General features: G+C 42.4%; 1 protein-coding gene across 1 annotated transcript in view; it reads right to left on the reverse strand.

Moving 5' to 3' along the window:
• doc2b (double C2-like domains, beta) overlaps positions 1–14,687 on the reverse strand; it is a gene marked incomplete at both ends in the record, with an annotated part of 136,448 nt that overhangs the window by 10,038 nt on the left and 111,723 nt on the right. Inside the window, 2 exons of the mRNA XM_084564241.1 lie at positions 2,608–2,765; positions 12,205–12,331. Of these exons, the coding sequence (XP_084420367.1) occupies positions 2,608–2,765; positions 12,205–12,331 (285 nt within the window). The remainder of the gene's footprint in view (positions 1–2,607; positions 2,766–12,204; positions 12,332–14,687) is intronic.

Here is a 14,687-nt window from a genome sequence, read left to right on the forward strand (position 1 = left end):
TTGACTGTATATCTGCTTAGATTTGCTGAGGTGTTGCTCAGTTGTTCATTTTCCGTTTGCCGGCGAGTCAGCGGTGGAAACAGATTCTCGGCGCCGCTGTTGCTCCGGGTGCAGACATATGTGCAGGCAGCGTTTGTGCGAGGCGTAGACCTTTGTTTCTGTTCTGCCTTCATAAATGATGCAAAAGGCAGGATCGCAGTCATCTCAAACCCAGCGCGTGGTGTATTTCGTTGCAATTACAGCGGCCCGTCGCGTCCCACCTTCTCCTCGGTTTACGTGCTCGCCGAACTCACGCGGACTTCAATTTCCCAAGTTAACAACGGGCCTTAAAGGGAGGCTAAGTGGGTTATTGCTCACAAACTTACCCCAAGGGGGAAGTGGGAGCTGAAATTGTTGTTGATGAGGATATTGCAGCGAACCTAATTGTTGTCGTGTAATGGGACTGCCGACCCTCGGGCAGAACAATCTAAGAGGGAAGGTTAGGATGCAAACAACGCTTTTGTGCAGCAGAGTGAGGTGTAAGCGGCAAGTACTCATTCTTAAAATATACTTCTTTCTACATCTGAGGTTGATGAAATGCTCTTGACTTAAGAGCCATTAAGGAGGGCATTTATTCATTTCCAGTGACGTGCGCCGCTATTTTGTCGACATTAGAGGGGAAAAATGTATTTAAAGAAGGTGTCCTGCTGGAGAGGATGCCGTAAATGTTCAGGTGACAGCTGTGATTCGATGCCTCGGATTGACAGAGGAGACAAATCTGCCGTCTGCCGTTCATCTCTCAGAGTATACAATATCTTTATTCCCCTCCCGTCACGTGAGCCCGTCAGTAAATCTATTATCAGCACCGTGTCCTTCAAGCTTCAGGGTGATTTTCTCAACCTCAGATCGTCGGAAAATTGTTGCCAGCCCCTCTCCTCCCGACGCGCTTTTGTTCTCGAGGTGTGCACAGCCGAGTCGGAAATTAATTGCACTTTCATTGCTCGGCTCAGATGAAAGACTTGGGAAATGTTCAGGTGTGATAAATTGGACTTTCGTTCAAATTGCAGGCCCCGCGGATGGCCTCTTGCGCTGTGTCTTTCATGCAGCTGATAATCACAGGTAGTCGGCCCTCTTTTGTGCTAAAACATCGGCGCTGCCAGCTAATCCATTTCTACAGTGCGCCTCACGTCCACTAAAAATAGCACTGTTGTGTGCATTCGGTGCTCGGAGGAGAAATGTTCTATCGACAGGTTGTTTTATATGAAGTCAGGCCATGTTTATACACTACAATATGCACGAACAATTTAGTTTCTGATACGCTGCAGATAGTTTGTCTGATGTGACTCAGATATCTCAGCTACTAAAGGGCTTTCTGCAGTAAAACTTGGCATCAATATATTCATGAGGCCAGGGGGCAGGTGGGTAATGACGCTGGTGATCCAGTGAATGAACCTTCCTCTTGGTCACATCCTTGAAAACCATGACGTTGGTCGTTAGTACCTCAGTGTCCGCGGCAAAGTGTGGTTTTATTCTTACACATTAAATGAATCAGTTGAAACTGCAGCACTGATGCCTCACAGCAAGAAGGTCTCGGTTTGAATCTTTTCAGAAAATGAATGAATGAATGAACAAATGAATTATTGTATGACTAAACACAGGCAAAACATAAAGAATCGTGAAAGTAATCCAAAAAAACTTGTACTTGTGTTTAAAAGTACACAGCATTAAAAAGTTTTGAACATTTTCTAATTGTTTTACTTTTAACTTGACCTTTATTGTGAAGTTCCTGATTTTATTTTGAAACTCAAAACCAGTGCGAACGGTCAGCTATGAATTCTGATGCACGTTTGGATTTGTTTGGTGTTAGCATGCATCCGAAAAGGTTTGTGCGTTTGCGCTACGTTGGAACTTTTCTGCAACATCTTGAACAAGAACTTTTTCTCCTTTTCCAAGTTCTTCAAAATGTTTGAAACAACAACATAAAAAAAACCTTGAAAATTTTGGTGTACCAGGGAAAACTGGCGACTTTTGATTTGATTTTTTTTTTTTTTCTGATTGATTGACTGATTGTTTGCTGTAGAACCACAATACTGTTTCCTTTAGTGAAAAAAAAATAATCACAGCTTGGCTCCAGTTTTCACAGCCCTGCTCGTAATTTTTCATTGATTTTAATAAAAGTGCACCACCCAGACGAAATTGGTGCGATCTGGAGTACGGTGACAACGCCACAGACGAGTCTTGCAAGTAGAAAAAAACACAAGAAGTGGGACGATCAGGCAGGTTGTAACACGCATGTTTGTCTAAACCACTTTATTAAGAGCTGAAACTGGAAATTTGTGCATTTAAAATGTCTGTAATACTTATTGGATGGATGTTTAAAAGTTTGGGTGATGAATTATACATTTCTTAATCTTTCATATACCTTTGACCACCCTAGACCACCTGTCAGACGTCTTTCCTCATGTAACTCCAGATCTCAGAAAGCACAATCCCATCCAAGAAAGCTGAAAATCAGTTGTTTAAAAGCTGCTATTTAAACTGCTATTAAATATGCTCCCACTAGACATGATATGATGAACGACCCCGGTTTGTGTGTTCGACTGTGTCTGGAGGCTTTTGCATACTGACGTTTTGACGTAGGGGTCGGAGAAGCCGTTGGCGTCCATGGCGGCGAGGTGAGCGCAGCGTATGATGCCCACCACCAGGCAAGACTTCTGGGTGTTGTACTTGAGAGAAATCATGATGCGTCCACGTTCCTCCAGGGACTTGTCTTCCGTCTTGTTGACCTGTAAAGAGACATGATTTAGAAACTACAAACAGCTTTATGCAGCCATTCGTGCCGACTTTTGGCTGTCGTCCATCCTTATTACTGGCAGAAAACCAGACATATAAATCTGTGTAGACATCAAAGTCATTGGGAGTTAGCCTTTTTGTTTTTTTTGTAAAAGTAAGTTCACAGCAACTATTTGCCGTATTGGCAGTTACTTGAAAATGAGCCAAACACTGATTGGATGACTGATGCCATCTCCGTTGCAGATGATGAGTTAATGGGCTTCATCAAAATTAATTTGTTCTTTAGAGACTAGAAAAAAACAACAAACCCACATGGCCTGTGCACCAAAAAGTATTCCTGTTGTTTTTTTAATACAAAACACAGCACCTTGCCTTTTTTCAACAAATACAAACATTTTTCTGAACATAATTATCTTTTTCAGGTGATCATTTATGACAGCGGTTGTTTTTTCTTTTCTTTTTTTTTTGAATAAATGAGGCAAAACTGAGGAAGTAAAGCTTCTCATGTTTTGCTTTGTGTTTTATTTTTCTGTTATTTCTGCTTTTATTTTGTTAATCGCTTCCTCTTGTGTTATAGTTAGCTTGTCCTTCCTGTGTGTTCCCGCCTTTGTGATTATCTGATTGTTTTCACCTGTGCATAATTAACCCCAGCATGTATATATTACCTGAGTCTCCCTCAGTATTTTGCCAGTTTGTCCTGTCCTAGTCATAGTTTTCCTTGAGCTTTTGTTATTTTCCTTGTTTATTTAACATTTTGTTATTTTATCTTGGATTACGTTAAGAGAGAGACTTTGTGTTTCCTTAGTCATTGATCTTCTTATCGTTTTTTTAAAAATTTTTTGCCTCATGAAGAGTGATTTTTAGTTTTTCCCTCAAAAATAAAGTGATTTTGGACGTCTTCTCTGAGTCGTGCATTTGGGTTCAAACCTTGTTCAGTCGTGACATATAGGAGCAACCCTGTTGAGTAGATGTTCTTTAATGCTATGGTTCACATTATCAAATGAATGAGATCTCAAATGTGATCTCAATGCGTCCTTGGGGTGTTCACACGTGTACCTGCCATAGATTTGTATAAATATGGACAATGTGTCGTCACTTCCTTGCATTGGCTAAACTGACGCTATTTTCCCTGGAATATGGGCGCCGCCATCTTGCGAGTTTGGAGCCAGAGTCTGCGCAGTACTCGCCACGATATCGATGCTCCGCCCACGCTTCCAACAGACTCGCTCGCATTTTCTGTAGCGTCAAATAACTAGCTAAAACGAAACCAAAGAATTCACACTTGAACACCCATGAACGTTATATTAACTACCTAAAGTGACACTAACCATCCTTGAAAAGAATTTGACGTGTATTTTAGTGTTTTAGTTTGGCCCAAGTCCCGCCCACTAACATGGAGGGGGTGGAGCTTATGACTTACACTGCAGTCAGCCACCAGGGGGAGCTCTACTTGCTTTGGCTTCACTTTTGAGGAGCACGAGGAGGAGAGCTTGTTTGTTTGTCTTCATAAACAGCCCATAACCATCATGTCAACAGTCACCTTTCATGTATAACTGATATAGATACAATTCAGTTTCTGCATTACATATTTTATTGTAGCCTTTGAAGACAAACTGATCATTTTATTGGTTTGCTTTAATCCTTTCCAAAGCATTTCAGCAGCTGCAGCACAGTTGAGCCGGTTCCTGCTTAAATTACTGGTGAAGTAGACCCCTGCAGTCGCCAGGAAATCACCCAAATCATACCAAATCAATGTGATTTATTTTATTTTTTTTTGTTTTTTACATTTTGTCGTGCTCCACAGACCACTTCAAACTCTCTGGAGAGAAAAACACACACAGGCCCTGAAAGTGCTATCCCAGCTTTGTGTTTTTCCACTCCTGTATGCCCGGTGACATAGAAATGCAATTTTCAGGCAACAATGCCACAGTTGCTGATTGCGTGAGTATGCGGCAGCTTTTCCTTTACCTCAGCACTTATTTTTAACCACACACACATACACACACGGGCCATGGCCGTCCATATCAGCGTTGCAAATGCACAGAAGGCTTAACAACTGCAAGCTTATCGAAAGCGACTTGAAAGTAGGCATTAGGTCTTTGAGTTCTTTCAGTGCGGTTTGTGCCATTTTAAATTGATATTCATTAGTTTTTTTTTTTCCTTTTTCATTTTGCCTCTTTCATTTATCATAAAGACAATTATTACTTCACCCTGGAGAAGAGGTAGAAAGTATAGTTCTATGTACTTTGTTAAAAGGGAGTCCTTCTCAGCCACTGTCACTGTGTTTTGAGACAACTTTGATTCTTATTGATGTTATATCAATAAAACTGAATTCAATTATAAGAGCCAATGTAGCACCTATTTATTTGAAAGAAAATTTGCATGTAAGCCAGAAAAGTATTCTCCATTAGTGGTCTGTTGGGACTAGGGCTTGAGGTAGGGCTAGGGCTAGGACTTGAACTTGGACTTGGTCTGGTCCTAGGGCTATGAATACAGCTAGGGCTAGGGCTTGGACTTGGACTTGTGCTAGGTTTAGGGCTAGGGCTGCTAGGGCAAGGGTTAGGGTTAAGGCTAGGACTAAGGCTAGGACTAGGACTAGGGCTAAGGCTAGGGCTAGGGCCAGGGCTGGGGATTCTCTATCTGCCACTGCCTGCTCGTCTAATTTGACCGAGAGACTAAGAGCTCATATGAGCCGTGTGGAAATTTTACAACAATGACTCATTAATGGCTTTAAAAATGTATTAACTGAGCGTTTTAACAGGACGCAGTTCAGGGAGTCTTGCCAACAGCCTTTAAGTAAAATTGCTGTCAAACCCCACTGTTGCTACTTAGGCCTTTTTTCATCTATCAAACACAGTACGTCACTAGCTGCTGAGTATAGTGGAGCATATAGCAGATAAAGAGCCAGATATTTCCCTCAAGAGTTGGTTAAAGCTGATCTGAAGCAAAGCGAAGCCTTCTGGCCAAAGTTACGACTCAAAGCTACCAACAGTTTTGCTTTGTAACCGCCCAATGTGTGAATAAGAAACTAGGTCACCATGCCATACTAAACTGTCACGATACGTCACTGCTGTTTTAAATGATTGTGCCCTTCCAAGCTGCTGTCTTTGCTGCTGGACACTGACAGCCTCAATGATCAGAAACAATGATTCAACAATGACGAAACATTACAACGAAGAAGAAAAACAGACGAAGAGAAGTCTCTCTGCCGACACAGGCGTCTGTCTCCACCACAGACTTTGCAGTGTGTGTCGGAGACAGTGCTCAACGATCTGTCCAGCAGTGTCCACAGCAGGATACTAATCAGATATCTCCAGGGAACTGACTCTCTCTACGTGAATCACAGATGACTTTTACGAGACGTCTCACTGGACTTCCGTTTCATCCCGGCGTGCCAACGCGTTTTTGGGCATCGCCTCGGTTTACTGTCAAATATATTTTGCCCCATCTCTTCTTCTGATGTTTAGCCACGTTTGGGACATCCCACTGTAGCCTCTGTCTCCTTTAACAGGGAGCACTTTGGGAGGTCTGTGACAAAGGAAGAGGTTGACAGGAATCCAGGAGTATCCAGACAGAAAGAACGGAGGAAGTCCAAACCCGGTCTCTCTGGATGGTAACAAGGTTGTTGTACCTGACAAGCACTGACCTCTCTACAGTTCTCACCGTCCTCTTTTCTATTTCACGCTAACACGTCATCCATTTAGCCTGAAGAACACCCCTCTGCTAATGACGGATTTCTTTATGTTAGCAAGTAAACAGCATATACCATCAAATTAACAAATTAACTCTATCATTAATCAATCAACTGACTCTCTCTCTCCGCTCTGCTCTGCATAGACTATGGTCTGCTCACTCCTCTATGAGTCCCCTCATCCTCTTTCCATTAATCTGCTCAAACATAAAATCAATTTACATAGGCAAACGCAGCAGCGTGCAGCAGTGTTTGCTTAACATCGTCCAGCTAATTGCACCATTGCCCCGGGGGAAAACTCAATTACGATTGGCTGGAGGATGTCCTTTAATTGAATTTAATGCACAGTATAACCGGACACCTCCCATGTCACCGTCTCATTCTGAATAAAAGCGCCAGAATAATGGAGTGAAATATACATCTCACTCTGTGCTCGCTTCATTACTCTCTGAAGGCTGGCATCAAAGCAGCACGCAGGTAGCAGCCCAGCACAATAACATTGACTGGGTTCCAGGTATTGCACAGTCCCTCAGGTGTTACCAGGGAAACAGAGGTATTACCAAGAAAAAAAAAAAAAAAACGTCTGGTCATATCCCAGGACAAAGGAGAGTGTTCTTCTGACTGGTTCAGCCTCCCGAGCCAGCAATCAAGTCTAAATTTTGGACATACAGTTTCAAGAGGAAACACTTCGTTAGCTGCCACAAGTGTCTCCATCGTATATAGTAAACAATGAGCGCATGCCTTTTTCAGCGACCGAACCTCTCTGAAACAATGTGTGGGTAGTTCAGGATATGAGGCTGTAAATGTGTGCAACAGGAAGCTGGCCCGAAGCACATCTCCTGCCAATGTCCCGGTAGGTTCCCTCAGATCAACACCTCTCCGAGAACAGTAGGGCGCTGGGTATTGTGCTGATGCAAGAGAAGAGGCCGCGGCGCACAGGGCACTGGCATCCACTCACAAACATATTCCACACAGGGAGGATAGAGGAAACGCAGGAGGTAAATCAGGTAAGAGAACCTGCGGCGCCGTCAAACACAGGCCCCGTTACGTTTCATCAAAGCCGCTTTACATGCACGCATTGAGACAAAGAACAATCCAAAAGTGGAATTAAACATGTCGCTTTTCCAAATGGGAACAGGGTGAGCTACAAATTTGCGGCCATCTCTTACAGTTAAGCCTCTCATTGTCCGACGGAGCTGAGGGAGTAGAGACATGTGTTGCACAGAGACGCCGATCCAAGATTCATTGCCAGATTAGGCTTCTGGCTCTCGCGCTGTTCAGGTCCTCTCACTGCCGACTGGTGGCAAGAGGACTGGGGGCAGGTTCAGAGTCAAGGCTGGCAGACTCATCCGTTAAAAAAAGAAATGGGTGATTGGTCAAAGTGTTAGCAAGGACGCAGGAGTCCACGTACAAAGAAATGACCAAAATATACGGCTTTAGTTTTATCTTCATGAACTTTGTTGTGACAGTGAAAATTCATTTAAATTAAACACATTCTGAAAATACTTTTCTATATGTCTCCCCGTGACAGGTCCATCCCACCGGCTCACTGGCTGACTGACTTGTTTATGAGCTGAGCGAGCCATTCCAAATGCTCCGCTGTCAGGCCAAAACCATCAATAAAACAGCCACCGCAAGCTGTTGGACGAGATGATTAAATGGTTTGGTGCTCTGTTCTTCTCCCGGTGCACTAAACAACATCCTGCGTTCAGACAGAACACCTTATCCAAAAGCGAGCAGAGCACAAAGCTACCTGCCGGTTCGTGTTCACCGGCGACGGTCGTATTTTCACTTGGCCTTGAAGCGCTTTGGCGTGAAAATTACCAAACTGTGCTTAAGAGAAGTGGTTGGTCAAAGGGCTAGTAACACTTGTAGAATATGGAGCAACTTTATTATACTGACATATTTCGCTCCAGATAGTGTTGCTGGAGTTTTAACCACTTAATACAACTTTGACTTTTCCATGCTCCTTGGAAGTAGTTGAAGTTGAGCCAGAAAAGTACTATGTAAGAGTTAAAAACATGTAATTAATGCTTTTTATATAAACGGGCATTCCTCTCTTTTGGCCATGGTTCAATGACAGACCAGAAACCATATGATAAGGCACCCAACCCACACTTTTAGCTCTTGCTGGTATACATGTATATGATTGGTTGGCCTGATTCCACATTACCAAGCCGACCTTGCAGGTGCCTGATTCGCGTTTTTCCTTTTTTGTTTTTTTACTTCATACATCATATAAATTGTCCTTTGCAGTGTGTTTCTCAATGACCCCGATGAAGGCCACGAGTCGGCCTAATAAAGTTGTTCCATTTACTACAGGTGCTGCCGGAGTCTTGACCTTCCTACAAGGTTATTTTCCTCCATGCCCCTTGGTAGCAGGTGAAGACGCGCCAGAAATATAACTTTTTCTACGTGTCTCTGCCTGTTGCCATTTTGGCAGCGCCTGACACCACCTAAATTCAAAACTGGGCAAAGAGGTGGAGCGTGAGTGGAGCTCAGCCGGGCTGCATCACCACCTGGATGGGAAATTGCACCAGACAGGACTTCCTGGCCCTCAAAAGGGTCGTCCATTCAGCGAGGCAGACCATCAGAAGCCCCCTCCTCAACCTGCAGGACATTTATACAAAACGTTGCAGGTTAAGGGCCGAGAAGATCCTGGAACAGCCCAGTCACCCCGGACACTCTGTCTTCTCCCTACTGCCATCAGGCTGGTGTTTACTCTGTCTGAGGACAAAGACTGAACTACTGGCTGCAGGTAAAAAAATACATGTGACAAATAAAACCTTTAGCTTTATATTTATCTTTATCTTTGCTAGCAACCTGTGAGGCAGCCGTCAATCAAACTGGTTCACCGTTGTATAGTTGTCATGAATGGAGAAATTAGCTAAAGAGACCAAAATATTTTTGTTGTACCAGGCTGTAAACGTTCATTCATTCATTCATTTTCTGTAACTGCTTGTCCTGTGAAGGATCACGGGGCAAGCTGGAGCCTATCCCAGCTGTCATTGGGGCGAGAGGTGGGGTACACCCTGGACAGGTCTCCAGTCTATCTCAGGGCTAACACAGAGAGACAGACAACCATTCACACTCACACCTACGGCCAATTTAGAATCACCAATGAACCTAACCAGCATGTCTTGGAGTACCTGGAGTGGATGGATTCAAACCCAGAACCTTCTTGCTGTGAGGCAGGCTGTAAGCATTTCTGCTGTAAAGTTGAACATTTTAACATGGACGTCTATGGGGATTGACTTATTGGAGCCGGACTCCAGCGGACATTTGAGGAACTGCAGTTTTTCAGCCTTGAAAGTTGATGTAGAAGACAACAGTAAAGCTGCAGGCAACCGTTTCATACAGAGCAACCTTTAGTAACAGTGAAGGGAAAGATCCAGCTAGAAACACCGTTGAATAAGACGTCTGGTTGCTCTGTCAGCTTCAGTATCCACACCACGTCACAGAAATATGCTTTTCAACACCTTTATTGTGTCTGTGTTTTCTGCAGATCACCGTGTGACAAACATCTCTGTAGCCGTAGCGTGTTCTTACATAAAACAAACAATGACAGAAATAAAGGCCTACGCCGCTGAATGCACGGTGGCTGTTTGATACCAGCTTTGCACAAGCATATTTTGTGTATTTTCGGATGCTATTTCACACTCCCACATAGACAACAAAGCATATGAGAGGAGCAACAGGAACTCGACAGTGCTCTATACTCCAAATATGGATGATTCAGAGTTAAACTGCATTTCTTTTTTTTTTCTTCTTCTTTTGGTTGAAAGCCACAAACTGTGTAGGCATTTTCAAAAAGGATATTCAATCACAGTTCAATGACACTTCACTCCACTCTCATGCTCTCATAACACATAATCCACTCCACTTACGGGCTCAAAACCCAGAGCTCTAATCTGTCGTGGTTTAAACGAAATCCTTATGGATACTCATGTTTCTTCTTGCGTCTGTTATATGGAGCACAGATCAACATACAGTAACCTACTGTTCTGATTTTGGCTTTAGCAGGCATCTCACTTGGTTCAGGAGCTGTATTTTCCCTCTGCCTACCCTGTAATAAAGGTTTCAACATAGAGCTGTGCAGCGTTTCTCCTTGAAGAGTTGTGTGAAGCCATACGCTGAGATACGTACACAATGTGAGTAACCAACCTGAAACAGCCACATTGTGAAAGACGTATTTATTAGACTGTTCAACCAAAAGGAAGGTGGACAATTATTCAGTTTAGTACGCCGTCCTTTGCTAATCGACTGGCGGTCGCTCAGTAGCAGAGGAGATACGCGGGAATGTTGGAGCCCAGCTGCCCAGGAATGTTGCTGCTGTATAATGGCTCTTATTGTGTTTGTGATCCCAGGTGTAGTATATAAACTGCCCCGGAGCCATGAAGTTTTACATCCAATGTTTAACGCAGTGCTCCGGGGTAAATTCTGCATCAAACCTCTAAAAAGCCACCCACATGCTAACATAATCGCTGGACCGTTCAGTGTTCCTATTCATTGATTTTCAGATTTGATTTGACATTTAACATAAATCATATATTTTGTTGAATTTTTCCGTGCAGCCACTCACAAAACAGAAAACATGTTATACTGCTGTACAGTATCATCAAAATAGTATACTGTATTATGGTGCAGTATATTACAAAATAATATAATAATGTATGTAACTGAGTATACAGTATGCATGTACAGTTTAGTACATACAGAGTTCACATGTACTAAGAATTTTTACTGATTGTAAAACATTATGGAGCGTATACTGGTGTTTAGTACATCCCTGTACTACACTATATCTTGGTAGACAGAATATTATAGTATAATATAATGTAGTGCAGTCTAGTATAGTGTAGCATATCATTGCATAGCATAGTACAGTTTAGTGTAGTACAGTACAGTATAGTATAGTAGAGAATAGCCTAGCATAGTACAGTTTAGTGTAGCGTACTATAGTACTTTGGAGAATAGCATACCCCAGCATAGTGTAGTGTAGTGTAGCATAGTATAGTATAGTGAAGAACAGCATAGCATAGCATAGCATAGCATAGTACCATGTAGCATAGCATAGTATAGTGTAGTACAGTGTAGCACAGTACAGTGTAGTGAAGCGAAGCGAATCAAAGCATAGCAAAGTGTTGCATAGCATAGCATAGCATAGTACAGTGTAGTGTAGTGTAGTATAGCAGGGAAGCAAATAGAATCAAAAGCAAAGCATAGCATAGCATTGTATTGTATTGTGTAGCATAACATAGCATGGCATAGCACAGTGTAGTGTAGTGTAGTAGTGAAGAGAAGCGAAGCGAAGCAAATAGAAGCAAAGCGTGCCATAGCATAGCATAGTAAAGCATAGCATAGTATAGTATTGTATTGTATTGTATTGTATTGTGTAGTGTAGCGTAGCATAACATAACATAGCATAGCACAGCGTAGTGTAGCATAGCATAAAAGCAAAGAATGCCATAGCATAGCATAGCATAGCATAGCATAGCGTAGTGTAGTGTGGATGAATAGTATTAATAATGTACAGCATACTCTGGGTATAACATATTGTAGCATAGTATATACTGTAGTATAGTAGAGCACAGTGTTGATTTCTATGTATAATATTAATGACACTCTATAGCAGAGTGTAGAGTAGAGTTTGTAGATTTTTAAAAAGTAAATGACATGTCAAACAGCAGCGTTATGAAACACCACATGTACACAGTGTGTGAGTGACACAGTGAACTTACAGGTAACTGTTTCTCCAGGCAGTTGTTGAAGTTTTTGGTTTGGTTGGGCTTCAGCTTCTTGAGGGGGATTCGAGTCTCTCCGATGAACTCGTTGTGGCGGAATTTGTCCTCATCACACACTGAAATCCTGCCACGAGAAGAACAGAGCAGGACGGAGGAGGACATGAATAAAGTGAGGACGCTCAAAGACATTAAACCAGGAGTCCGTCGTCCTCTGTCATGGGGGGGGGGGGCTGGGGGGATTGAGTCCTCACCACAAAGGCAAACCTCAGTAATTCTGCAGTGAAGGAGTTCGTAAGATCTCTGTCAGGCACAATCTGTGTGACAGGAAATGATGGGATAATTATGCTTGAGGAAGCACTCAGCCATGCACGGCTCAAAAGACTCGCAGATACTGAAAGGAGAGGTTGGAACTCTTGATCATCGTTCCTGATCACGGCAAAAAACAAAACATTTAAAAGCAAGAATTCATGAATTCGTCTTGAACATATCCAGAATTGAATTGTGCTGCCGTGCCTGGTACATCCATCCCGTTTATTAGATTATTTGCATTACGGGGGCCAACACAACACTCATCCTCCTTCCACAGAGAATGTAACACATATATTAAGGCTGTAGCTGCTCATAAAAGCCATAACTAGTGGTGGCAGCTCTTCATTCAACACCACAGAGGGGGAAAGCACTCGTACAATTAGCTTCATGTTTTACTTTCCACACCGGAGGTCTATATTGCTCTCCAGTAGTTCATTAAATTTCTAATGAAAGACAATTATTGGTGCTCCCAGCAGGCGTAAGTCTTCAATAAACGCACGGAGCGGCTTCTGTGTAAGCAGCCGACGCGGCTTGATTGACATTCGTGGCTGCGTTCGGGCTCATATAGAGGAACACTGTTGTCTTCAAGTGCTTTTCTCTGCATAATCCGCCGCCATATGGAGGAAAACACGCAGCCTCCGAGCACCCGCCGGCCGGCATGAGTAATATCTGTTAGCGCTGCAGCTCGTACGGGGTGTGGCGAAATGACACTCTCTGTAATAACAACAATAACTTATCTGGCTTTTTTCAGACAGTCGGAGCTGAATTAAAATTTTCAGTTTACAAAAGGAAATGAGTTGTGTTGGTTTTGAGTCAATCAGTGCTTTGTTTGTGATGAATTAGTTTTTTTGGTTTGTGCACAGACACAATCCAAAGAGCGTCTCTCAGATGCAGATACGACGGATCCTTCTCTATTAAATGCTCAATATAAACAATATATTTTTTCTTCCTGCTCTGCAAGACACAATTACAACTAAGCTAGCAGCAGCTAAGACACAGAACGTCTTCTCCATCTCAGAATCTGTATGAGGAAAACGGTTTTACGCTAAAGACTTTTATATAAAATCAGAAATATAACAATAAATTGCAACATCTTTGTGTCGGATAACTGATTATACTTTGCGAACATTCAAAAATGTTGAAAGATGAACTTCTTTGCCACTTTTGGATGACAACACCGACTGAGGGAAACCACTATGTCCAGCGGGGACCCCATGTTCAGGGGGGATCCGTGGATTTTTTGGGTATTTCATTTTGATTTTTAAATCCAAAAACTTTTATTCTGTCGTCTAGAACTTAAAAGATTAATATTAAGCCCTGTTCGCACGGGACTAGTTTTACCTGGGGACATCATGGGATTCAGAAACGACCCCCCCCCCCCATGTCTTTGTTTCATGTGGTGCATTCACGCGGGACAATTAAACTAGTTTTTTTAAAACTGTTTTACTCTAATTTACTATCCATAGTTGTGTCTCTGCTTCATCTCAGAGGACATTTTACACTTTTTGACAGCTGTAGTTACTTTGCGAATTGTAACTGATGACTAATTGCTCACTTCATCTGTATTTTGTATCGTCTAATTTATCATCTGCCCAGCTAAACTGCATTTCGTTGCTCTGTACCTGTACATGTGTAATGACGATAAAGTTTAATCTAATCTAATTTAATCTAAAATAATATATATTTTTTAAAAACATGATGAGGCTACTGATCCCTGTAGACCTGTCAGTATTTTAATCAGCCCCACCTTTGTCGTTGAACACATTAATGTTTGATTTAATGATTTAATCCGTCTAAATGGGTGAATGGGTCAGAGACGTCTGGACTTTATACCCTAACATCTGTCCAGACTTTGATTTATAACACATCCTTCATAAATGTTAAGTGACAAGAAAAAAGCTTCGAATCAAACAAAAGCCTTGAAAAAGTAAAAACGCACCGCCACCAAATCATAGAGATGATGATTAGCACTGGATTAGTTTAATCACAGGACGTCTGTGTTACGAGAAACAGGGTAGGTAATTTGTGGTGTAATTTTTACTTTACAAATTCCGGACATGGACGATTCACACGGGATTAAGATCACAGACGACCTCTGACATTATTACAAATTACTGGAGGTCCCCTGATAAAACTAGTCCCGTGTGCATAGGGCTTTGGACTTAATTTTC

Source organism: Chelon labrosus (genome assembly GCF_963514085.1).
Source record: "Chelon labrosus genome assembly, chromosome: 17".
Classification (NCBI taxonomy): domain Eukaryota; kingdom Metazoa; phylum Chordata; class Actinopteri; order Mugiliformes; family Mugilidae; genus Chelon; species Chelon labrosus.